The following is a 24,672-nucleotide window of genomic DNA, read 5'->3' on the forward strand; positions in this document are numbered from 1 at the left end:
CTTCCGTACATGAATATATATTATTTTACATATTAACACCATTCTTGTTTTGTTTTAATGCAAGCTCTTCTTAAGGTTTTAGTCATATGGGTTTTGAACTTATACACGCTGACTTCTAGTGAATGAACCTTAACCTTTCAGTATTTTACTCAATAAAGACAACTATCTATATGATTGCTGATTGCAATGTGTGCTGGATGAGCACACACAAAACAGGTTTGATCCCGCCTTAACCTTTATTATCTGTCTGGGTTTTTCTCCCTCCAGCCTCGGACAGCACCCAAAGGCCCGCAGCCTCTGAAACTGGGCCAGAGGGTGATTGGACGCAACAGTGATGGCTGGTACTACCACTGTACCATCATCGGCATGGCAACGCAGACGTTCTACGAGGTCAACTTTGATGATGGCTCATACTGTGACAACCTGTTCCCAGAAAACATATTAGTGAGTGTTCTTAAAGCTGAGACACCTACCCGTACAATTCCTTTTCTTTTTTTTGAACCAAGAGGAAATATTCTAGCAACTGTTATGTACTTTATAGCTGGATCGTCTTTGCAAATGGAAATATAATTAAATGTGAATTCCGATAACCTTTAATGACTCACTGCCACATGTTAACAACAAACATTACTGTAATAACATTAAATCCTCAAGGGATACTGGTTCACATATAAAAATATGCAAGAACTTTATTAAAGTAATCTAATACTGTAAAATAACAAGACTTTAAGGCAGTTTGAACTGTGCAAAAGTGGAAAATCTTCAATCAAACTTTATTGAACAGGGAAAATTCTGTAGTAGATTTGATTTAATGTTCTTTATTTTGTATTTTAAATCTGTCTGTTAGTTGCCGTAGGTCAATTTCTTATAATTTTCTCTGTAAATCAGGGGTTGATGAGCATTGTAAAAGACAAGCGTTGAGTAAAATGACACAAGCAGATCTCTTTATTGACATTTTCTGCCATTCTTTTCTCCATCTCCTCTACATACTCTATTCCTCTTCATCTTTTTCCTCTGTCTACATCTTGTTTCTCTTCCTCCGCCCTCCTCCTTCAGAGTCATGACTGCCTGCGTACCGGTCCTCCTGAGGTGGGGGAGTTGATTGTGGTCAGCACGAATGAGGGTCAGGTCGTCAACGCTTCCTTTGTCAAACAGCACACCCACAAGTCCTACCAGGTGAGGAAAAACACAACTATTGTGTGATCAAAACTCCACAGTCAACTAGAGGTAGAGAATCTGATTTGTGGCTGAAAAGTAAACATTTTAAAAATAAATACATTACAGGTTAGATTCGTGCATCGCACAATTGATAGGTGAATATATGTTTAAAGCAGCCATATTATGCTCATTTTCAGGTTCATAATTGTATTTTAAGGTTGTACCAGAATAGGTTTACATGGTTTAATTTTCAAAAAACACCATATTTGTGTTGTACTGCACCGCTCTCTCTCACTGCTGCAGATCCTCTTTTCACCTGGTCTCTGTTTTAGCTACAGAGTGAGACCTCTTTTCTTCTTCTTCTTCTTCTGTACTATCTTTGATTGCACTGCACATGCCCAGTAGCTCAGATGTAGATCATGTCAGCTAGCTAGCTCCATAGACAGTAAAAGAAAGGCTGTTTCTACAACTTCGGTCAGTTACAAGGCAGGATTAGCTGGGAGACTTCTAAATGAGGGCGCACATGTAAGTAGTTCTTTTGTAGATTATGGTGAACTTGTGTGTGTTGTAGCAGTGCTTTGCTATTAAGAACGAGGTAGCATGCTAGCGCTACGAGCTAATGGTTGAGGTTAGCCTGCTCGTTTCGGCTTGTGACGTCACAAGCCGTGTCAATTTTGAACAGCTCACCCAGAGACTGAAGGCAGGACACATTCAGAAACCGTATCTCACTCTAAACAGCATGGGTGGATTTTTTTCAAAGTTTGTATGTGTGTGGAAGCACCAGAGACACAACATAACACCCCAAATCCCAGAAAAAGTGATTTTTTTCATAATATGGGCACTTTAAAAAAGTAATAGAAAACAATCCCATTCCTGAGCAACTGCTGTTCAAAAGTCTTAAAGCAATGTTTGTAATCCACAGCTGCAATGTGTGTAAATGTATGAACCTTTCCAAGTAAAATCTATACTATTGAAAACATTTGTAAATACAGTTTTACTAAGATGCGGTGCAGAGAAAACTGTTAAGGCAGTACTCTGTGAGCAATGGTATCAAATACATATTACATCTGATGCTCTTCTGCAGAGTGACTTGAGGTAATTCTTTGCTTCCCTCTGCTTAGGTTCCCCAGTTCTGGTATTTATCAACATGGGAACAGCTTGGCTTCCCTTGTAGATTATTGCAGAGCATTAAGTAATAGTAATAATAGCAAAACATAAAGTGGAGGGAGTTAGCATCACTGGTACATGCTGGGGAATTTATTGGACAAATATGCAGAGTGCTTACAAAGTGGAAAATGCAGAATTGAAAAGATGATTCTAGGACTGGTGTCAGCGGAGGCCATCTTGAAAGTCACTTGCAGGATGCAGGAATGGATTAGCAGACGAGGTTAAGTGAGGTTGTTAATCTTAGATTTTGCTGAGACGCTGGTTTTGTGAGCACATCTGGAAGTGTTTTTCTGACGCATGTAACACATGTACACACAGAACAGGCGTATTTTATTGTTTTTGGAGGCTGCATCATAACCTAAATATCAATTGCTGAACAAGCTATTAAACCCTATCTGGCTCATGCAGTCTGTCTGTATTAAAACATCAGTTAAATACTTTAATGTGGGAAATATTGAACCAGCTCTCCAGAGTGTTTTTTTGCATTAATTTTGAAGGTGAGCTCAGAGAGACACGTTTGTTTAGTTTCTTGTTCTTGCTTTCCCAGATGGCATATGCACCACAAAGACATTCTTGTGTCTGTTTTTCCAATGAATTCCTCTTCAGGAAGTAAATCACTGTCATATCTTTCTCTGCTCCCCTCATGTCCCTGTGTAGCCCGCTGGCTGCAGTACTGAGAGTATCAGGAGCTCTGTTACAATGAATTAAAAACAAGCCTCCAGCTGGTCACTATGTCAGGGCCACAACCCTGACCTTGTCCTTTCCCCCCTTATTTTTTACTTTTAAAACGCTGCACTGATGCTCTTGTCCAGTCAGTTAGCAGCTTCAGGGTTCAGTGCCACGGTCAAGGACATTTTGGTGGTTGTTGATGGAACCATTTGTTATGGCTGGGATCCTATTTGTGACTTTCAGGGTACAAGTTTGTATTTTTGCTCACTAAGCCACCCTGCTGCTCTTTTCTTCAATACCCGATGGGTCTTCTTCTGCTATGTGAACAATGTAGTATCCTGCCTATAGTTGTTATTGGTCACATTAAGTCCGTGTATTTGGACATTTAATCTTCTCCATGTGTGTCCAGCTGTGCTGTCAACTCTCAGGAGACAAACAGGTTGGAAATATGAGTTTCTTAATCCTGTGTGTTTATTATATCTGCCCAGGTTGAGTTTCTGGACCAAAGTCAGCTGATACTAAAACACTCAGAGATCCATCAGCTTGACCAGGAACTGCCCAAGAGGGTCCGAGCCAGACTGGTGAGTATATTACTGAAATCTGCTTTCTACTACTATACCTCTTTCGATACCACAGCAAAATGTAAAATTAAAAACTCCCATGCACACAAAATGGGACAATTTATTTTTGTATTACCAATCTGCACACTGTGCTAGTACAGAAAATTTCGCTGGTGGGTTTGTTGCTGGAGAGAATGCCGTATACAGGTACAGGTTGAGGGCCAGTTGATTTTCTTCCCTGTTTAATCCATGCAGGTTGAAAATCTGATTGTAGATCTTTTGTTTTAATAACTTTGGTACTTTCGACACTGTCGAATGTATAATTAACGGATATCGTATCGTTTTAACAGCTTTTGACAACCTTATTTTACTGTGCTCACACCCCATACATGTTATATTATATAAGAAGAAGACACTTTAGTTTGTCAGATATTTGGCTTGATTGACATATTTTATAATTGGTTGCAGAGGCAAATGATAAGAAAGGGCAGCCCAACAATAGCTTGTATTGTTCAATAAAAGGACAATAAAGTAGTTGCAAATAAAACAGTTTATTCAATCCAACGCTCTGCAGCCCACAGAGGATAAAGGCTTGTTTGTGGGCCAAAATGTGTAGGTTGTTCTAATAAATTAATAAATATTTTTTTCTGCTTAATCATATCTGAAAAACTTAAACTGGCAGATATTGTTTTGACAATTTGCACGCATCATCAAACCATGGACTGGCTTGGTACCGCTATCCAGTGAGCTAAACATACTTCCAATAAAGTTTGAAGGCAGCATGCCTTTTGAAGATTTTACTGGAAGCAATTATGCAACTGGCAAAACAGTATTTTAACAAACAAAAAAATGATAGGGATTACAAAAAGATCAGAAACCATAAACAGTAGTTACACAAATCATATTGTAAAAATGAATTACTAAAGTAACAAGGAGACTAGAATCACGCAAGCATAGACTGTCAAATTAATTATATTGTTCTTCGTGCCAGTAAGAAACTAATTCTAAACATATACAAGATATCTCACAAGAGTAAAAATAAGTAAAATACATAAGTTACCCCAACAGTAGTTACTTAGAATGTTGTATTGTGCAACACATTAGCCTTAGGCAGCTAGTATAACAAACTGCAGAAAAACTGAATTCCACTAAATCACGAATCAACAATCACAAAACGGCTGCAATAAAAAGTTTATACAGTCAATAAGAAATAATAAAAGTTGGCTGTCAGTGTTTGATCACAGATCTGACAAGAGGCAGAATGTAATAATGCCAGTTAAACTGCTATAGAACTGTGACAGTAGTGGTTGCTACTAGCAAAATATTGCCCAACTGAAATCAACTGCTGGTGGCTGGGTCCGAAATCATTCACTCCATATATAATGGATGCTCAATAGTTACAATAGATACTCAGTAATTAGCAGTAAAAATCTGCCGTTTAAAGTTTGAAAGGGACGCACAACTGTAATTTTCTCATCTATAAAAATATGGAGCATTGCATTGTGGGATTGTGGGCACTGCTTTTTTGTTTTGTTGTGGAATTTTTGCAGGCACTATATAGTGGATACATTTTCACACTGTAGAATTTGGACACACAATAAAGTGGCGGACAGTAAATGTACTGCACTGCACTGTACAAAATAAATAGGGAGTGATTTCGGACACAGTCAGAAACTTCTGATGATCCCCATGTGTCCTCAGTCTAATTATGTACCTGTCTGTGTTCAGGCCATACCTATACCACAGGAGGGGGTTTCATCAGCAGATGAAGCCCAAGCAGCCAAACGCCGCCGCCTGCCGTCTGGCCCAGCCCTGCGCGCTGAAACCCCCATGGAGACAACCAATAAACCCGCCTACACCCTAACCACAGCCCCAGTAGCAGCACCAGCAGCAGAACACCACAGTATTCGTACACTGCCGACCTCACAACCTTTATCCCAGCCCATCACAAGCTCACATGATGCCCCCGCCCCAACCAGTGATATTCAGATGGACGCTGAGACCCCAATGGACACGAGCGTCACCCTCGCTGACGCTCTAACTGAGTCAACCCTGGCCTCGGACCCCATGCTGACTCTGCAGTCGACCCCTTTTTCAGTCGATGTTTCCTACATGGAGAGCCTCCTCCAATCACATTTTCCTCAGGACAGTAGCCCCGGACACCTGTATTAAAAAAAAAACGACTCCACTATATTATTACCGGGCCAGTGGAGGCTGAGCCAATAGGAAGTAAGCTAATGGAGGTGGATTCTACGGAGTGCTGTATTATGGACAAAAAAAACATTTCCTCCACCGGCTCTGAGAGCTAAGGGCGGGAGCAGGAATAGACACACAAGCACTCTTTTAATGCATGTTAATTTTCTATTTTTGAGTTAATGTATTTGCAGTGGTGCTTTAGCTTGCTCTGAAGCAGCAGCTAAAGAAGGCATTTTTATTTTTGACATAATTATTATTATTTGGTTTTTTTTTTAGGCCTTTTGGGTTTTTCCCATTTTTGGTTAGCTGTTGTGCTTTTGTCCTCCATCTTAATATGAATACGCCTTTGGGTGGTATCAACTCCATACCTCGTTGCATTAATTCAATAACAGCACACTCGTTTTCTTTTGTACAGGAAGCTAATTACTATGACTGCCTCTCAGTCCGGTGGACTTCAGTTTTTCTTTTTGAATCAAATAACCAGCAACAAAATATCTATTTTTCAATCCAGCCATTAATGGCTTTGAAACTGTTTTGGAACTAAAGTGTCACATTGTCCATCTGCAGGATGTTCTCAGCAAGGTGTTTTATTGTTGGATTGCAAGAGAGAGAGAGGGAGCGAGGGAGGGAGGGAGGGGGGATGGGAAAAAATGTATTGTAGGGGGAACTCAGTATTTAAATGTGTTAGTCAAATATTGAATTATTATTTGTAATAGAAGAAACATGTTGAATGCAAACACTAGTAGATTTGTCTGCAGGATGCATTGAATGTTTGTGAAGATGTGTCATGGTAGTTAACAGGTGAGACCTTTATGTATTGACATCATTCAAACCAACACGTTAAAACTGCCATTTGGCAGCTCCACTTTTCACAACCATAACTGTCTCAGGGTTCCTACATGTGAAAACTAAATTTCATTTTAACATTCAAGTCTTGACACAGGTAAGGGAGTACAGAACAGCCCGGAATATTCCTTAGTCATAATTGGCATATGAATATCTGTTGCTTATATTGCTCCTGTTAACAGTTTGTCCACTATAATGAGTGATATCTTTGTTTACTGTCCTCTTTCTCTTATTAGCACATGAACTGGCCCTGATGTAAATTTTAAGGATGAAAGTCTAGAAAATGTCTATTTGGAAAAAGGAAACTATGTATATGTAGGAACCCTAAAATCTTGAACTATTTTGGACCAGTCTTGGTTTAAATTGTATGTATGAGTCAATATTGTATAATGTCTTTTTTTCTATTACTGTATCCTTTCTATATTCATTTTTTGAATTGAATTCACAAACTTGGCCGATCTACAATATTATTGATATTTTTGACAGATTTTTACAGGTATATTACCAAGTTTGTACTGGTAAATACATCTTTCTTTTCCCGGATATGGCCATGTATTGCTTCAGAGGCGCTACGGAGACAAACTACTGATGGACTGAGTTTCCCAACACCTTGTACATACCGCAGGCCTTGTGTATAGTGATTCAAATTTGTAAATGTCGCACATATACTTTTCTTTTTCCTGTCACCACAACTGAAATGTTGGGAAACAAATGTGTTCCTGTATCCAAATGATATCCATCAAGAAAATTTGATTTCATAGGGATTAAAGTGGGTTGCTAGTCGCCAGCTTTTCTGTGTTTTGTGTGTTCAGTAGCAAAGAGATTCAAAGAGTAGTTTCTGGGTCAAAATCCTTGCACAAACGATGGAAAGATAAAGTACCTGCAGTATCAACTAATACCTTCCGATTATGTCATACTGAGGGATGGATAGTATGCCATGAATCCGAAAAAGTCATGGTAAAGGATGTCATACAAAAGTCAGTATAGTATGTCATAAAAAGTCATAGTTCAGTATATAACAAAAAGTCATAGTTTAGTATGCCATAAAGTCATAGTATAGTATATCACAAAAAGTCATCGTATAGTATGCCATAAAAAAGTCATAGCGTAGTATGTCATGAGTTTAGTTAAAAACGTCATAGTATAGTATGCCATAAAAAGTCAGAATACTATGTCATAAAAAGTCATAAAACATTTAGTATATTATGCCATAAAAAAGTCATAAAAATGTATAGTTCACTTTTTCACAAAAAGTCATAGTTTAGTATGTAACTGAAAGTCATGAAAACGTCATTGTATAGTATGTCATAAAAGGTCATAGTATAGCATGTTATAAAAAGTCATAGTACAGTATGTCATGAAAAGTCAAAGTATGGTATGTCGTCAAAAAAAGTCAAAGTAATAGTATAGTATGTCATAAAAGGTCATAGTATAGTATGTCATAAAAAGTCATAGTATGTCGTGAAAAACCTCATAAAAAAGTCATAGTAGTATGTCATAAAGTCATAGTATAGTATGTCATAAAAAGTCTAAAAAGTCATAAAATAGAATGCAATAAAAATTTAATAAAAACTCATAGTATAGTATGCCATAAAAAAGTCATGGTTTAGTATGTCACAAAAACTCAGTGTATGCCAAAAGTCATAAAAACGTAACAGTATAGTATGACATAAAAAGTCAAAGTATGGCATGTCGTCAAAAAAAAAATCATAGTATAGTATGTCATGAAAAGTCAAAGTATGGTATGTTGTGAAAAACGTCATTAAAAAGTCATAGTATAGCATATCATAAAATGTCATACTAAAGTCATAGTATAGTATGTCATTAAAAAGTCATAGAATAGTATGTCATGAAAAGTCATAGTATCGTATGTCATGAAAAGTCAAATTATGGTATGTCATGGAAAACGTCACGAAAAAGTCATTGTATAGTTTTTTATAAAAAGTCATAATATAGTATGCAATAAAAAAGTCTTACAAATTCATAGTTTAGTATGTCACAAAAAGTCAAAAAAGTCATAGTGTATGCCAAAAGTCACATTATAGTATGTCATGAAAAGTCATAGTATCGTATGTCATGAAAAGTGAAAGTATGGTATGTCGTCATAAAAAGTCATAGCATAGTATGTCATAAAAAGTCACAAAAAAGTTATAGTATAGTAAGCAATGAAAAACGTCATAGAAAGTCAGTCAGTAGGCCTATGTCATAAAAAGTCATAGTTTGGTATGTAATAAAAAGTCATAGTATGTCATGAAAAGTATAGTATGTTGTGAAAAGTCAAAAAAGTCATAGTATAGTATGCCATAGCATGTTGTGAAAAACATCATAAAAAGTCATAGTATAGTATGTCTTAAAAACTCATAAAAAACTCATAGTATAGAATGCCATAAAAAAGTCAGTCTCTCATAAAAAGTCATAGTATAGCATGCCATAAAAAAGTCATAAAAAGACAGTATGTATCTCATAAAAAATTCATAGTTTAGTATGACATAAAAAGTCATAAAAGGTTATTCCATAGTATGTCATAAAAAGTCATAGTTTAGTATATCATAAAAAGTCATAAAAAGTCATTCTATAGTATGCCATAAAAAAGTCAAAAAGTCTAATACAAAGTATGTTTTTGTGCTGAACGATGGGCTCATCACACAAATTAGTTTTAGATGGTATAATTAGCAGGAACCACCACCCAGCTGAAACTTCCTCTAATGAATTCTACTTTTTTTTTTTGTAAACTGAATAAATGACACTGTGAAGGAACCTAATTTATATTTTCATGGGACTGCAGATGAGAGGTAACTTACACAGGTTGGCATGCCTTTTACCTGTAATCTACTCAGATTTCAAAGTTGCAAATCGTTGTCTATCGTCTAAATGTTGCTTCATGATTCTGATGCACTGACAACAAAACATGTTCCTACCGTTGATTTAGATTGCTAAAGTATTCACTGCTGTCAAATTCCATTGTAGCCGTTAGAAAAGAAAATTATGTCACATTGTCCACAGGTTAAAAATACACCTCCAAGCAGCACAATAGGATCAGTGAGAGTTGTTTTTAACAGTATCAGTGTTTTCTGTTTTCTTTATGCCCTGATACTAACAGGATTCACTTTGACTCTTTAGTGTTAAGAGCCTCTGAAATTTGGAACAAGCCCAACCAGAAGTGGGGACAGAAGTGGGGAAAGAGAAGGTCACTGGAAGAACAAGAAATCTATGTCTCATGGACACTCGCATGTACACGCACACACACACACACACACACACACACACGCACACGCAAACGCACACACGCACGCACACGCGCACGCACACCCACACGCACACCCACACGCACTACTAGCTCTGCATATGCCAGCTCTGCATTGCCCTCGCTGGATCAGGGTGGCCATTAACATTCTGAAATGCCCGCTGTGTCTTTGTAGAGGAACTGGGGATGTGCCAGCTTGGCAATTACTTTAACAACTCCATAGTTTGATTTCTTTATTCCGTTGAACCCAGCCAGAGGTAAAACTGAGGAGAAACACGAGGAAGAGGACTTTGAAAGAAAAAAGTTTAGGCTGACCCACGGAACAGGAAACTTTTCATGACAATATAACATGTGTTCTTGTGGCTTTAGAGTAAATTTGTGACAGCCATTGTGAGCCTGTCTTTACCAAAATGTCCTTGAGGACGACATTGAAACCTCTAACATGCTCGATGACAATCAGGCAGCTGAATGGCTTACATGGAAATGGAAATCAGTAAATGCAGTGGGATCTAATTGCAGATGGAAGCGGCAATTATGTTGACAAGCTGGTTGATATGACAGGCTCCATTATAGCCTTAAGCCTTTATTACATTTCTGCCTAGTAAATCACATCACTGAAGCAGTATTACAATAATGACTTAGTGGAGCTCAGTCTGTCAACACTGTCTCATGTTTCAAGGGGATTGGACTGAGAAGTTGGAGGTGCCTGATCTTTATGAACTTCTCTCGACACAGGTGGACTTTTAAGTGGCGTAACTGCATTTATCAACTATCTCTGGTGGCCATATTGGATGTCAGCACTCAGGCAACACTGACAGTGAAAAGCAACTGAATTTCAAGGGTTACTTTTCCTGCTGTTTGTGTCTAGTTAGTTTCATTGCTAAACTGTTGTTGACACAGCACATTTGTATGTTAGTTAATTTAGCAAGTAGAGATGCAAGGGGTGACATCTGTTCGGGACAGCTTGAGCCACTACAAATAGTTTTCATAATTAAACCTGCATTAACCGTTTTTTACTGACATCGCTTTATAAAACTGTGAAGTTGTTAGCAAACAGTTTTTTAATTTAAACACCCAGCAGATATGGAACAAAATTATTATTCATTTGAAGTCATGTTTTTGGTCACCTGGCAAATGTAAGCTCAATATTCACTCTCTTTTAGCTCTGTTTTGGTCTCAACCTTACCTTGCACGGCAGATGGATTCTCACAATATCGCGCAATAATTGCGGGATGACCAAATCTGCTTCTTAACCAACATTTCTGACAGTAACACACTTACTACATGTTAGGGAAAAATTGTGATACATACTTTTTCTCTGATTATTATTAAAACTGTTTGCATTATAACAAGACAAAACACTGTTGCTGCTGTCGCTATCTGGTATCTGGGAGCCACTGTCTTGTCCTTGTCTGGAGCACGGTGTGATGCTGAGGAAAGAAAAGGCACTACTTGACTGAGATAACTGATGACATCGACTCTTTATTATGACTATAGAGTTTTATCACATTCTACATTGTATTACAAAAGCTGTTGTAGAGAGCTTTTCGTTAGGTCATTGTCTGTACTATTCTGTAGTGCGGACTGCCTCCTTGTTCTCAAGTAAAATGAACTTTAATATATCTTCAGTGGCCCTGTCTATTATTTGATAATGAAATTATTCTAACACTACATTACCTTTGTATTATCTAATATTTAGCCAACATGCTGACATTTTTAAGTACACTTCACTTTGCCAGTGTGAACATGTTTCAGACTCACTACATTGTTGGGAGTTTCTGTACAGAATGCACATTTGACTTTTTGTCAAGTTTTATTCTTAATAGATTAAGTAGTTTGAATTTTCTGCAGAATTCTTCCTACAATGTGCTCTGGTAGTGCAACTCTACCAGCGCTGTAGATGCTGTAGTCTAATGGGAAAGCACCAAGCAGAAGCAAACAGCAAGAAGATGTAAAGGTGGGATTGAAATAAGCACAAAGGAAGTCCAACACAACCGTAAACACATATATGAACCAAAAATCTACAAAATTCCATTTGCAAACTACAGTTCTACTAAGTACTACTTATTTTATAATGCGCATTTAGTTTTAGCTGTCTTGTGATGCTCATCACTTTACATTTCACTCTATGACATCCTGTGGTGTAAATGTTACAGAAACAATCCTTAAAAAACATGGATACCAAATACTCAAAAAACAACATATTTATTATATTATTTTTTTAGAACCATGTACATGCCACTAAAAGGATTGTAAACAGTATATTGGCATTTCTTTAAACCAATCACAATCGGCATGGGCGGCGCTAAGCTCCGCACGGAGCCGCTGCAATATAGTTGTGCGAGAGAACACTCTGATTGGACAGATAGTCTAGCTAGCTATCTCAATTTACCCTGCAGAGATTTGAGGAGCAGTTAACCATAGTCCCCATAAATCCCCCGGAGTTTAAAATTCCAACAAAAAAGAAAGTGGAAGGAAACGGAAATCGGCGAAAATACATGCATCCAGCGGAATTTCCTGCGGCACCGGAGCGATCCCGGAGGTGGAACGTCAAGGATATAGACTAACAAACACCTAACACATTGTTCCATATGCATTCATTGTCTGTTTATATGTTGTTTTCTAAAAATGCATCACAATTTAAAATCACTGCTTATAAGAAGGAAACTGTTTTTCTTGAATGTCTGGATATGGTGATGCAGGTCTTTTTCTGTCTGACAAGTCTCCATTTGTTTTCTCTTGCTTCAGACACAATTAACTGAGAAGGAGAGAGGCTTGTTGGAGAGGAAGAGGGAAGAAAGAAAAAAAACAATGTTGGTAAGTGCCGGGCCTTATTAATGAAGTGAATCTTCATCCAGTCACACAAGACAAATAAATGGCTGCCTCCTTAAAGCTCGTAATCGGCCCATTAGTCTTCGAGCGACCACAGCCCCCCCCTTAGTCTTGTTCCTTTTAGACGAGACCAGATACATCCATCACCCTATATTTGCATGCCGACCACACACACTCACAGAGCTGAGTGCACAGCTGGAGATGCTACATCATATTTAGTCTCTTACTTATGCAATAAACACTGTTCTCCACATCTTGAGCCTGTCTTCTTTCTCTCCCTCCATCATTTAAATACTCACATTACTCCTCTTTTCACAAGAAACCTGGAAACTCATCCATTCAAGAGGCTCTATTACATTCACTAAAAACACTCCTATCTTGTTGTTATACTTCTTTTCATTGCACTTCTTTACCCTACACAATCATTTTAGAGGATATTTTTTTCTGTTTTCAGGTTGCAGTGACTTGTATTTGCTGATGTATGAATTCACTCTTATTCTGAGACTCACTGTAAACTGCACTGCAGAAGAGAGTGTCTAAATGACTGAAACGAAAGATGAATACACTAAGTAATGACAGGGTTTCCTGTTCTCAGTCAGCCTAATTAATCACCAGCCAGCGTATTGTGTGGTTTAAAGAGCTGCACCAAACAGTGTCAGACTCTCAGAGAGCTGGCATGCTTATTTGTATGTGACCTGCACTTATTTTCCCTCCATTTCTCAGCTGCCATGCACTGCACCCTCTGCTAATTCAGCCGCTTAAAATCTCATTTCAGACACAATTAGCCTTTAGCCCATCCAAGTGCCGTCGCCTGTGGTGTTCCCCCCCCACCCCTTTCATCCTTTGTGAACATTTTCTTTTTCACTCCTCGATAAAGATCATTATTGAGGTTATTGAAAAGGAGTTTTGATCATTTACAGGAGAAAACATATTAAAGGGCGTTTTAGCAGGCCCATTAGGAGCATGTTAAAACCCTCGCTTGTTGCCACGCCAGGGTTATCAATGCTACTGGGAGCCTTTAATTCATTCCTTTGCCAGAAGTTTTTTAATTACACTTGAAGGAAGAGATTTTACTGCGGCAGAGCCCAGTCCTGCTGCTACTGATTATTTTTTTGTGAAACTCTTAACTGCAGGGCTTGCAAAACGAGAAAGCTCATCATTTGTACTTTGCAGGCAAGTCACAACATCATTTTTACTGCATCTGCTCTGCAGCTGCTTCTAAATGGGTTTATTTTTCAAATGCACATATTTATAATTTTTGTTGGGCTAAGTGCACAAAGTGTTTCTTTCCAGATTTTTCTGTGAAGTTTCTGAGAGGACAGTCATTCAGCTAACCGATAATGTTCATTATCAACTTTCATTGAAATCTCCATCACAGAATTTTGAAGTGGGGTAGATGTTGTGGATGACGGTGTCGGTGATTACATGTCCTAAAATCAGAATAACAGTTATATATTCTGAGGCTAACTCTGGAATGGCAAACCTTAGGCACTTAATGTCCTGTTTTAATATATTAATATTGTTTATAAATGATAGTTTTCTCTACTTTCATTGAAAGTACACAACATGAAATGAATACATTAATTCAATGCTTTTATTAGTGTATTAGTGTTGTCTTGTTTTGTCATAATGGCAGTTAAGTTAACATAATTGGTTAACATAATTGGGTTCTTGAGCAAGAGCTTCCACTTGTTTTGTGGTCACTCCTGTCTGTTTGTCTAACGTCCTGAAGAAGAGTGAATGTTTAACTACAACTGTAACTGAAGACATGCAACAATTAATAAATAGGCCTAAATAAAAAAAACCAAAGTGCTAACGACCCTGAAGCCACAGTTTCTCCCAAAATGAAGGGAAATGATCAGTTAAAACTCAAGGTTTATACATCCATTAACAGCAGGTTTTCCACACTGAATTCATTCTTGGATTTGGCGAACTTTTAATTTAAGCGTTTGATTGATTATACATATCAATAGTGTGATTATACTGTTTTTAATTATCAGTTGCTGTGGTGTCCATGGACCTCTTCCTCAGCTCATTTTGGTGTAAATTTACATTATATCTCTTACTTTTTCATGTCATTAAATGATCTCCTTTGAAGTCCTTACAACCCTAAGCATAACGTCTAATTCTGTGGCTACAACGGGAGCTAGAAGTCACTGTCACAACTTAAAAAAATATTGTAAACCTGTGTAGGTATTTCGTAGGTTTAAGCCTCTTAGTTTTCAGTCTGAAATGACGTGTTGCTGACAGAAAGGCAAAGAAAATACCTGTTAGAGGTTATGAAGCAAAATCTCTGTCTGGATGAGTTAAAAGTCACTTGACTTCAAATAAAAGCTTCACTTCATCATGCGTAAGCACTCGGCAGATTGAACTCTGCAGCGTGTCGCGTCTCACCAACCTCACCTGCCTGATGACAGCTATTTCCTGTTGCGATCTCCAACGTAGGGTGTTGAACAAGACGGGAGCATCTCAGTGCATGCAGAGAGGTTGCCAGGAGGCGTGTGATTGCAAAGCTGAGGGTAATTATGCACTGAGAGCTTGGCTGCCTCAAGGTTAGGCATCATGAAGTCGCCATAGGAGAAGACAGAGAGGAGTTCTAGAGGGTTGTTGTGAAAGAGAAAGGAAGAAAGAACTTGAAGGCAAGGTGCAGAGAGAGAGACAGGATTGTGACCAAAGCAGGACGAAGAAATTAAAGAAATTGTGGTTAAGAGGGTTTGTATAAGAAAGTAGGAAGGGAGTTTACCCCGCACCCAGACAATGTTTAGTACCCATGAAATACGGAGAATGGAAGTATCTGCACTCTTTGGTCCAAAGTATTTAACCCTTTTGGAGTCCAGCTTTGCAATTGTTTATTTTTGCTAACTTTTCATGCATTTCTTTTTGTTGTCTTTTAAAAAGTTATTACCCCACATGCATAATATCGTGTTCAGCACAAGTCTGATTTATCATTTATACAGCTGCCAGGAACCCAAGATACAAGAAAAAACAACACAGGCATTTTTTTTTTAAATCACTCACAAGAACAGAATAGTTATATTGTTACCCTGTAATACAATAATTTTACCATACATTTTATCTCAACTAATTTGTGCCAGGTAAATCCATGACAATATGATTTCAATTTCTTTAAAAAAACAGACATGCAAATGATACAGACAGTCCTACATTAGCACATTATAAACATTGTATTCACAGATGAATAGGCAAAGGGTTTTAGTTATGAAGCCAAAAGCTTTGAATGTGTGATGTTTTTGAGCCTTCTTAAGTTTAGTTTAGTTTAGTTTATTAGTTTATAATGTCGTGGACAGTCCCCCTTAATTAACTATACAGTAAAAGGAGCAGCTTTAGCCTCAACGGCTAATTTCCAGCTGTAGTCCCCGGCCATCTGACAATAGGCATCCTAAAATACAATGGTTAACATATTAAAAAGAGTTACATTACATCTATAATAACAGCAGGCCTAAGCAAAAAGGGTTAAAACATACAAAGAAGTGGCACACAAACAAACAAGCACAGATAATGGCAATGGCATTAAAGCAGTCCATGCAGTTAATACAATACGAAGGAGACAAGAGAAAGGAGAAAAGTCTTAGAGGCCACATTGAAAGCACATACAAGACATAACGGAGGCAGGCAGCAGAAATGGAGCGACAGCAACAATGACTATGTCACATCGAACACACATCACATCTGACAGATTAATGTGTGCAATAATAGTTATCGGACTGCCATGTTTTAAGGTGTGTTGTAAAGGTGGCATTGTGTTGTAAGTGTGGTGATCTCCGGAACGGTTAAATTATACTTTCAGTAAGCTTTATTTCGATATTAGATGGTCAAAATGTTTTTTCAAAGCCTTCTCAACACTGCCGGGATATTATGCCAGTGGAGAAATACAAAGTCTACTCATCTAAACCAAGTGGCTCCTTGCAGCTAAAGAGCTGTTCTGAACCCCATATCACTTTTCTCCTCTGAAATCAACTCTAATCCCCTTTTAAAATCCGACTACACGACCAAGTGACCTGGACAACAATGCAAACCTCTGTCAACAGTCCCTCAACACTAGAGTAACCTCATGACAGAAAACAAAGTCATGACAAACTGTTCTTGACCGGCATGCACACAAGAAGGAAAAACCAACAACAACATCAGCAGCAAATGTCCAAAGACAATCACAGAACATTCTGACATTAAAAACATTAAGAGCAAGTCCAACAACTCAAAGAAACAGACTCAAGCAAAAGACTATTACCAATATGTTTTCCCTTTTAAACAGTCACATTAATCAACATTTAGTCTAAAAATAAATCAGAATTTGCCTTCAAGACTCGATATGTGTAATCATAAAATGCAAACCCCAAGGACATCCATGCAGCTCTGGGTGCCTTTTCTTCCTCTGTGTGAAGATGTGTTTTCTTATTTCTCTGTCCTTCTTATTTCACAGCTAAATCAACAAATGTTGAAATCCTCAGTGAACAAATGTTCACACTAACAGTAACACAACAATAAGCATGATGGTGAACCCTAATTTGACAAAGAAAACAATATCTGTGTCCACTGGCTCCCAGAAGAGATGCCATTGTGTGTGTGTGTGTGTGTGTGTGTGTGTGTGTGTGTGTGTGTGTGTGTATGATTTATTGCATGGTAATGTGCCTGTGTTTGTCTGTTTTTGATAATTTTGCATGAACACAGTCTGCATATTTGTGTGCCCTTATGTTTGTGCAAGTTTAAAAATATTTTCTTTGTGTTCGTGTTAATGTGTGTGTATGTCAGTGTGAACATGAGAGAACGAGAGATTTATTTTCCATAATAAAAACATTAAGATGGAGAAGGTAAGCAAACACCACGGTTGTAAATTATGCTCCTCTCCTCACTCATCAAACCTGCACCACAGTTGCAAGGCTTTCATTTGAATAAAATCTGAATTAAATCATTGCACAGAGAAAACGGTGTGTGTGTGTGTGTGTGTGTGTGTGTGTGTGTGTGTGTGTGTGTGGTGTGTTTGTGTGTCCCATCAAGGCTCTGAGGGTCAATATGAACAACCAGGGAATTAATACAAGAGAACATATTTGTTCCTGTTGACTAGCTCTCGTCAACGGAAACAAATATGTTCATTTGATTAATTGTCGACTGAGTCAGCAGAAGAGAAAATCTCACCACCCTTCATGTCTTCACATAGAGGCCCCCCGCCAAAAGAGGGCCCCAGAGCATCAACCATGCACCAAGGAAAATAATTAATTGTTAAACCATTTCATTTGATCAATATAACTGAATCGAACAGCATGCAAAATACATTACATGCAAAACAAATGTTTATTTTACTAAATGTCACTAATCTGGTTGCCGTTATTGCAGTCTCTTTTATTCACTTTCTATTACATGAATTACATTTTTCGTTTGTTGTGTATTTCTAAAGGACTTCAGGTGTGTAGTGTCACAGGCAGTGGCGCAAACAGTGGGTATGCACTATATGCGGCGCATAGGGGTGCAGCACCATGGGGGACGCCAAAGCGATGGTTAAAAAAAAAAAAAATCAAAAAAAAAATCTTTTTTTGGTATTTTCAATATGTAGCTGCTGTTGTGCGTTTCTAAATCATTTCTGCATTTCCTCAATGTTATTATATAACATTTTAGAGGACTAACAGGCTAGATTAGGCGCCCTGTCTCATAAGATTCCATCATAGAATGTTGACATAGAAGAGGGAGGGGGGGAGTGGGTGGGCGCTATGAGCGCTGAGTGAGCAGGTACGAGCGTACGAGTAGTAAGTTGCCGTCTATGGAAAAAGAGCAAAGCAAAACAGCTAGCTGTTGAGGCTAAAAATAGAAAAAGAAAGAGGGAAAAGGAGATGACATGTCAAGGGATGCGACAGCAGTAAAATATGTGGATGGTGAGAGGCAACAGGTAGGATTAAAGTGTGACGTCTGTGCTTGAAGAATTGCAAATATTCATGTTAACAGTTTAGCTAGCGTTTGCTAACACTGGGAATGTAGCAGCCAAATGGGGGGTTACGGTTAGCTTAGAATATGCAAAACCAAGGTTGCTGAGCTGAAAACTGATAAATATAAGGTAGAATGTACAATAAATGACAATAATCTGGAAAACATAACTAATGCTATAACTCTGGTTTACCATGGAATCATGCATATATTTGCTACCAAACTTGGAGGCTTGCAAATATTCATGTTAACAGACTGGCTAGTGTTTGCTAACTTAATGCAAACCAGTGTTGCTGATAGCTACATTTAGATTTTGGTTAAACCCTGGTACCAATCCCATGTATGACATATCTCAATTTTCTTAAGGTCAAATAACAACTGGTAAATATAAGGTAGCATGCACAATAAATGACAAGAAGAAAAATAAATAAATATGATACGATATGAAAAATATTTAAAATACAAAATGTGAATGTAATTTCAATAGCAGCACAACCTTACTGCATACTAGTTGTCTTATCTGATGCCATCACTAGGCTGATTTAAGAATTGAATTTAGGCTGCTATATTTAACAGTGAGTTCATTTCATTCAGGTGTGAGGATGGTGGATCAGGAAAGACAGGGGGAGGCAACAGGTAGGTCTAACATTAGGTGGAAGTGTAGGGGGAGCCACTTGATACCAACAGATTTATTTCTTAATATTATTGATATGGAAAAACTAATGAAAAATCTATTACATAATGTTTGTTTGACAATATGTCTTAGTGGAGAAGAACACAGGCAAGGAGTGAATGAGACAGACATGAGGTCGGCGATGGCATCACATAGAGATGAGACCAGTGATGACATCACGTAGAGATGAGACCAGTGATGACATCACGTAGAGATGAGACCAGTGATGACATCAAGTAGGAGTTCTATTAGACCACACAACACTAAATGTCCAGTATGGTTTGAAGTTCTGTTGACCAACCTATTCACTGTGTCCTTTTTGGGGGAAGAAATAGTGAAGATAGAGATGGAAAGCCACCACCACTCAAATCACATCAACCAGGGGTGATGATTAGGTTGGCAATTGTCACAATTTGGTTGCCAAGGACAACCGTGCAACCATTAACATCGCTGATATACTTTAAAATAAACCTTTATTATTTAAAGCCCATACATGATGATGTCCGGCACTTTTTGATTTTTTTCTTTTGTGGGGGGGGGGGGGCAAAATTGTCACTGCATACCCCTCTGACACTGGGTAGTTGCACCACTGGTCACAGGAATAATGGCCTTCCTCTAAAGCCTGGTTTCAAACCCTGTATAAACACAGCTACTTGAGTTATATCTACAGCTTAGTGTAACACTATAGACATTCAATATAGTGACTTACAGTGTTTGTGTGAATAGGGCTTTAGCAACAATGATACAAGCTACATGCTACAATATAATTTAAGTGTGTTTGTTTCTATTTAAATAGCCATACAGTACATCACTGGATGACACTGATATCTTATGTGGCAAAAGTCAAAGCAGAATTGTTTTTCCACACTTATTTATTTTTGACAAAGCCCTTCTTTCAGACTGAAAAGTACCCTTATCTACAGTAGTGATAACTTTGCAGCTCATCTGGAGCAGTTAGAGGTTTGAACATCAATTCGGCCATAATATGATACAGTGTTTTAGTCAGGAAAATGATCATATTATCAAAAATCATCTGGCATTAAAGGACTAGACAAAAAAGCTGTTTATGTTGCCCCAGACCTGACAGCTCCCACTGTTATTTTGTACTGCATTACACAGCAGCATGTGTGCACCAAACAGCCAAAGAAAGAATGCTTAGAGCATTAAATGTAACATCATAAAGAGAAAAATATATCTGATGATAATGTTATATGATAGACCTATTAAACTACACATTTAGGCTACAAAATAAAGTGCATTAACATGTCAGTGTACACACATCCCACCACAGAGTGACCAACATATTCCTTTTCTTTACAGCTGAAGAGAAATTACAAAAACAATCACAGCGAGTTTGTTGTTATGCTCACCTGTCTGAACAGCTTTGTGTGAGTCTTGAGCATCGCAAAGTCCTCCTCAATCTGCTTTAATAATAAATTGAATTTGTATAGCGCTTTTCATGGACTCAAAGTCGCTTCATAGTTTAAGTTCAACTACTCTGCTCCTCCATTCACAAAAAGCATAATATAACCAGTCCACTCAACCTCTCGGCCCCACTATAACCAGTCCTAGTCTCTCTGTCACACTGAGCTCCTCAAAGTTTTCAAACGCTTTGAGCATAATGAGGCTCTGCTCTCACTTAGCGTGCCTGCTGGGTGGTGCATTTAACCAGTGATTCATTAAAGGTATATGTAACCTTTTTTTAAACTTATGCTGAGATAAAATAATGCTAACTTTAACCCATAATTACATAATCCTTTATTATATTGCTTGAAATGTAGCGATGTACAATACTTGAGATAAGAAATACTTAAGTAAAAGTATTACAGGTTTTTAAAAATACACAAAACACGACTTTGTTAGAGTAACGAGAGTTCCACCCCTGCCGACAATGTTAAAGGAATGCAAATTTAGGTAGAGTACTCTCTTAAGTCTTTTGTTGCACATAATTGTCTTTGCATATCTGCGTACCTTGTTTAATTCTAGGTGTTTCTTGCCATGAAAACTAATACAGGCCAGTGTTACTTAAATAGCTCACACAGAAGAACTAAATAAAAAAAGTGGGCATATTTTAATTTTTCCAAGCAGTTTATTTCACACATTTTCATATTGTATATATGAAGAGAACACAACACTTAATTCTATCCTATTTCAGCAGCAATCTTTTATTCAATACCTCTGAAACATGAAAGACTTGCTGTTTAAGAAGTTCTTAGATATAGATTTCTCTCTAAAAATTAACCATAATTTCTAAGTTTTACTTGTTAGAGCAGGTATCACAATCTCATTTCAGAAAGAAAAAAATACTTTTCCTCTTTCTTCATGTCTAAACACACACACACACACACACACACACACACACACACACACACACACACACACACTCAGGCTAACACCATGTTTGATGTATTAACTGTAAAATGGGGCAAATCCATCATTTTGAAGGCATAGGTAACATCTCAGTTAAATGGCAGATCTTATTTTGCAAAACAAACAACCCGAGTCATTCACAAATCGATTTACGATTTGACACCAGTTGTTATCAAAGCCGCCGTGAACATCAATCTGTGCAGAGAGCTACATCTGCAGCACCGATAGTACAGATGACGAGCTGGCGGCGCAGAAGCTGAAAATGGAGACATCAAGGTTCACAATATCTGATTGTCTGTCCCTCCTTAAACATCTGACAGAAATGCACCCTGGGAGAAAACTACCCCTTGCTGCGCTGACGCCCTCATCAACCCTCCTTACCTGTCTCATCCTGTGTAAACTCTCATTATCACATCCGACACCCCAACTTGGCCCCCTTCAGTGAGGATCCTTTTATTTTTCTTAATTAAAATTGAACAAAACACTTCCTCTTTTCTGCTGCAAACTCACATTACATTCTCAGTGTAAGGGTTTTCTCGTGGGTTCTTCTAACACCCAAAACTAAAACAATAAGATTATTTTTTATTTTTTTTCCACTGAGGAATCCCAGATTTACATCATGAGAAACCATCTGAGAGGTTTATGTAAGCAAGACTGGACTTCATTATTATTTATATGTGGAGGAACTTCAAGGAGACTTTGTGTAGTCATTTCTCTATGGAAATGAAGCGCTGCCCCACATCATCTTACTGTAACTCTTTGAGTTGGATTCCTGTTAGTTTACAGATGACAGTCATAGTCCACATCAGATTCACACATACAGCAATTAGTGAAGTCCCACACACAGTCCCAGTATCTGGCACAAAAACAACAGCTCAAACCTGAAGATAACTAAACAAAACTGAAACATTCAGCATAAAAAGAGGAATAACAAAAACTACAGCTACAGTGACAAATATTCAATCACGTCTGGTGGCTTCTGGTAAAGACCTACTCTGACTTCAACCTCGTGGTAACCCTCAGAATGTCTGCTCATCAGCTCCAATCTGCCAGGTGAAGCACTTCATCAACTAGTCATTACAACATTCATCATTTAGAGACATGGATTTTAAAAATATATTTAAATATATTTAAGCACAGCTGTAATCAAAGCACCATAAATAAATCTGGTAGACTTTGTCTATGTTAACTTATGAATTGGCATACAGTATACAGTAGGAAGGTAAAAGGTAAAAAATTACCAGAATTCATTGCTGCAGAGAGACATGATGTGATTAGAGTGCATTCAATTTAATAATAATTTATAATTGACCTCACAGCCCAATTAAAAGTGAGTATTTAATAGTTTATTTGCAGGAAAAGTTGCTTTCTTTCTGCTCAACAATGGAGCTCTTGATTTAAATGAATAATAGCTTAATTTCTCCATATTTGATTCAGTAGTAAGATATGTTCATCACTGTAGGGTTGGGTATCATTTAAAAGTTTTCGATACTATGAGTTTTGGCATGATTCCCAAAACGATCCTTTTTGGTTCCTTGCTTTAATGGGTGGTGATGGCGCAGTGGATATGACACATGCCTTTGGTGTGGAGACCTGGGTTCAATTCCCACTGTGGTACATCAACCAATGTGTTCCTGAATAACCCTAACCCCTAGTTGCTCCAGAGGCGTGCGACCTCTGACATATATAGCAATTGTAAATCGCTTCGGATAAAAGTGTGAGCTAAATGACATGTAATGGATAGGAAGGTTTTTCTACAAACAACTAACAAAAAAGGCCAAACTTTTAACCTTGTATTAACACAAATCATCAAACACCACATTAGCAACAAAATTAGTATAAACAAAATTGTCTAAAAATATCAAAAGTATCATTAAATAAGGAAATAAAGTCAAAGAATGAACGAAAAGACAGAAAATCTGAACAAGCATTGAGTGCCAACTTTCAATACTTTTTATTATCGTTTTTGTTACTTTGTGCTACAGATATATTTTAGTCTGTACTTGTACTTAATCCTAATCACCAGTCACACAGCCAGTGTCTGTTTTAGGATACTCATATCAATCTGATGGGACATACAGTATAAACACAAAAAAACAAAAAAATTATCTTAAAAAAAAAAAGAATTGGCCTTTACCCCTATATCGTTGTGTTGACATTTAATTGTTTAGTTATCTTTTATTTGTAGTTTTGTAAGTTTCAACATTTGTCTAAATGTTTCATTTTTGCATTTGTACACAAGAAGCCTATGCAAGGGAGATAACTGCTCTCATTGGATGCAATCTGTACAAGTAAAAGGTTGAATGTATGAATGAATGTATGAGATATTTGTTGGCTCATTGCTGATGTTGCTTTGTCTGCCATGTCAACCCACAGTGAATCAGTTTGTGAGAATGTGTTGCTTGGGAAATAAAGTTCACCAGGAGTAGTCAAAAAAACTTGTTGGCAACAAAGATGGAGCAGCCTCATCAGCTTCCCTGTGAATAACAGCTCTTATCCTTCCTCTTCTAAACAAAATATGTTGATGTGAGGAAGATGAAGGAGCCATGAACATCGTCTTTGCAACAGCCCTTTTATTGTGCTGACAGTATCACAGCAGTTAATGTCAAATGAAACTCTTGCCTGTGGATCTATATTCATCTTTGGCCTCATAAAGTGACATGCCACATTTTTCACAACCCCCCTTTTACTTTTGAGTGCATTAATGTTCACTCTTCCAAATAAGCCGCAGTTGCCTGGAAGCTCTGCCTTCCATTCCTCCATCATTTAAAGCTTAATTTATTACTTAAACAAAAGGCCACAGCCTGTTTTCTCTCCCTGTCTTTCCTGCAGTGGCGGAGGCTGCTGCAGCATTCACCACATAGTTACTTTACAAATGGAGCCGGGCATTCACATAATTAAAACCAAGATGCTAGGACATAATTCTTAATTAAGCACTAATGTGATAAAGTGTTATAGCAGGACAGAACTCTCCTTAAAGGGAAGGGAGGCCTTTGTAATCAGGTGATTAATGGACTTAAGAG

General features: G+C 37.8%; 1 protein-coding gene and 1 long non-coding RNA gene across 3 annotated transcripts in view; both read left to right on the forward strand.

Moving 5' to 3' along the window:
- Positions 1-7,383, forward strand: part of kdm4b (lysine (K)-specific demethylase 4B) — a 63,225-nt gene extending 55,842 nt beyond the window's left edge. For both annotated transcript variants that reach the window (XM_031307189.2, XM_031307190.2), the window contains exons 19-22: positions 268-444; positions 1,057-1,176; positions 3,483-3,575; positions 5,283-7,383. In XM_031307189.2, the coding sequence (XP_031163049.1) occupies positions 268-444; positions 1,057-1,176; positions 3,483-3,575; positions 5,283-5,726 (834 nt within the window). In that variant the 3' untranslated portion in view covers positions 5,727-7,383. The remainder of the gene's footprint in view (positions 1-267; positions 445-1,056; positions 1,177-3,482; positions 3,576-5,282) is intronic.
- Positions 7,384-15,945: 8,562 nt separating this feature from the next.
- LOC116055444 lies at positions 15,946-23,833 on the forward strand. Its single transcript, XR_004106290.2, has 3 exons — positions 15,946-16,435; positions 20,402-20,406; positions 23,821-23,833. It is a non-coding gene; the product is annotated as an uncharacterized LOC116055444 (long non-coding RNA).
- Positions 23,834-24,672: the final 839 nt, after the last annotated feature.

This window comes from Sander lucioperca, chromosome 11 (genome assembly GCF_008315115.2).
Source record: "Sander lucioperca isolate FBNREF2018 chromosome 11, SLUC_FBN_1.2, whole genome shotgun sequence".
NCBI lineage: Eukaryota > Metazoa > Chordata > Actinopteri > Perciformes > Percidae > Sander > Sander lucioperca.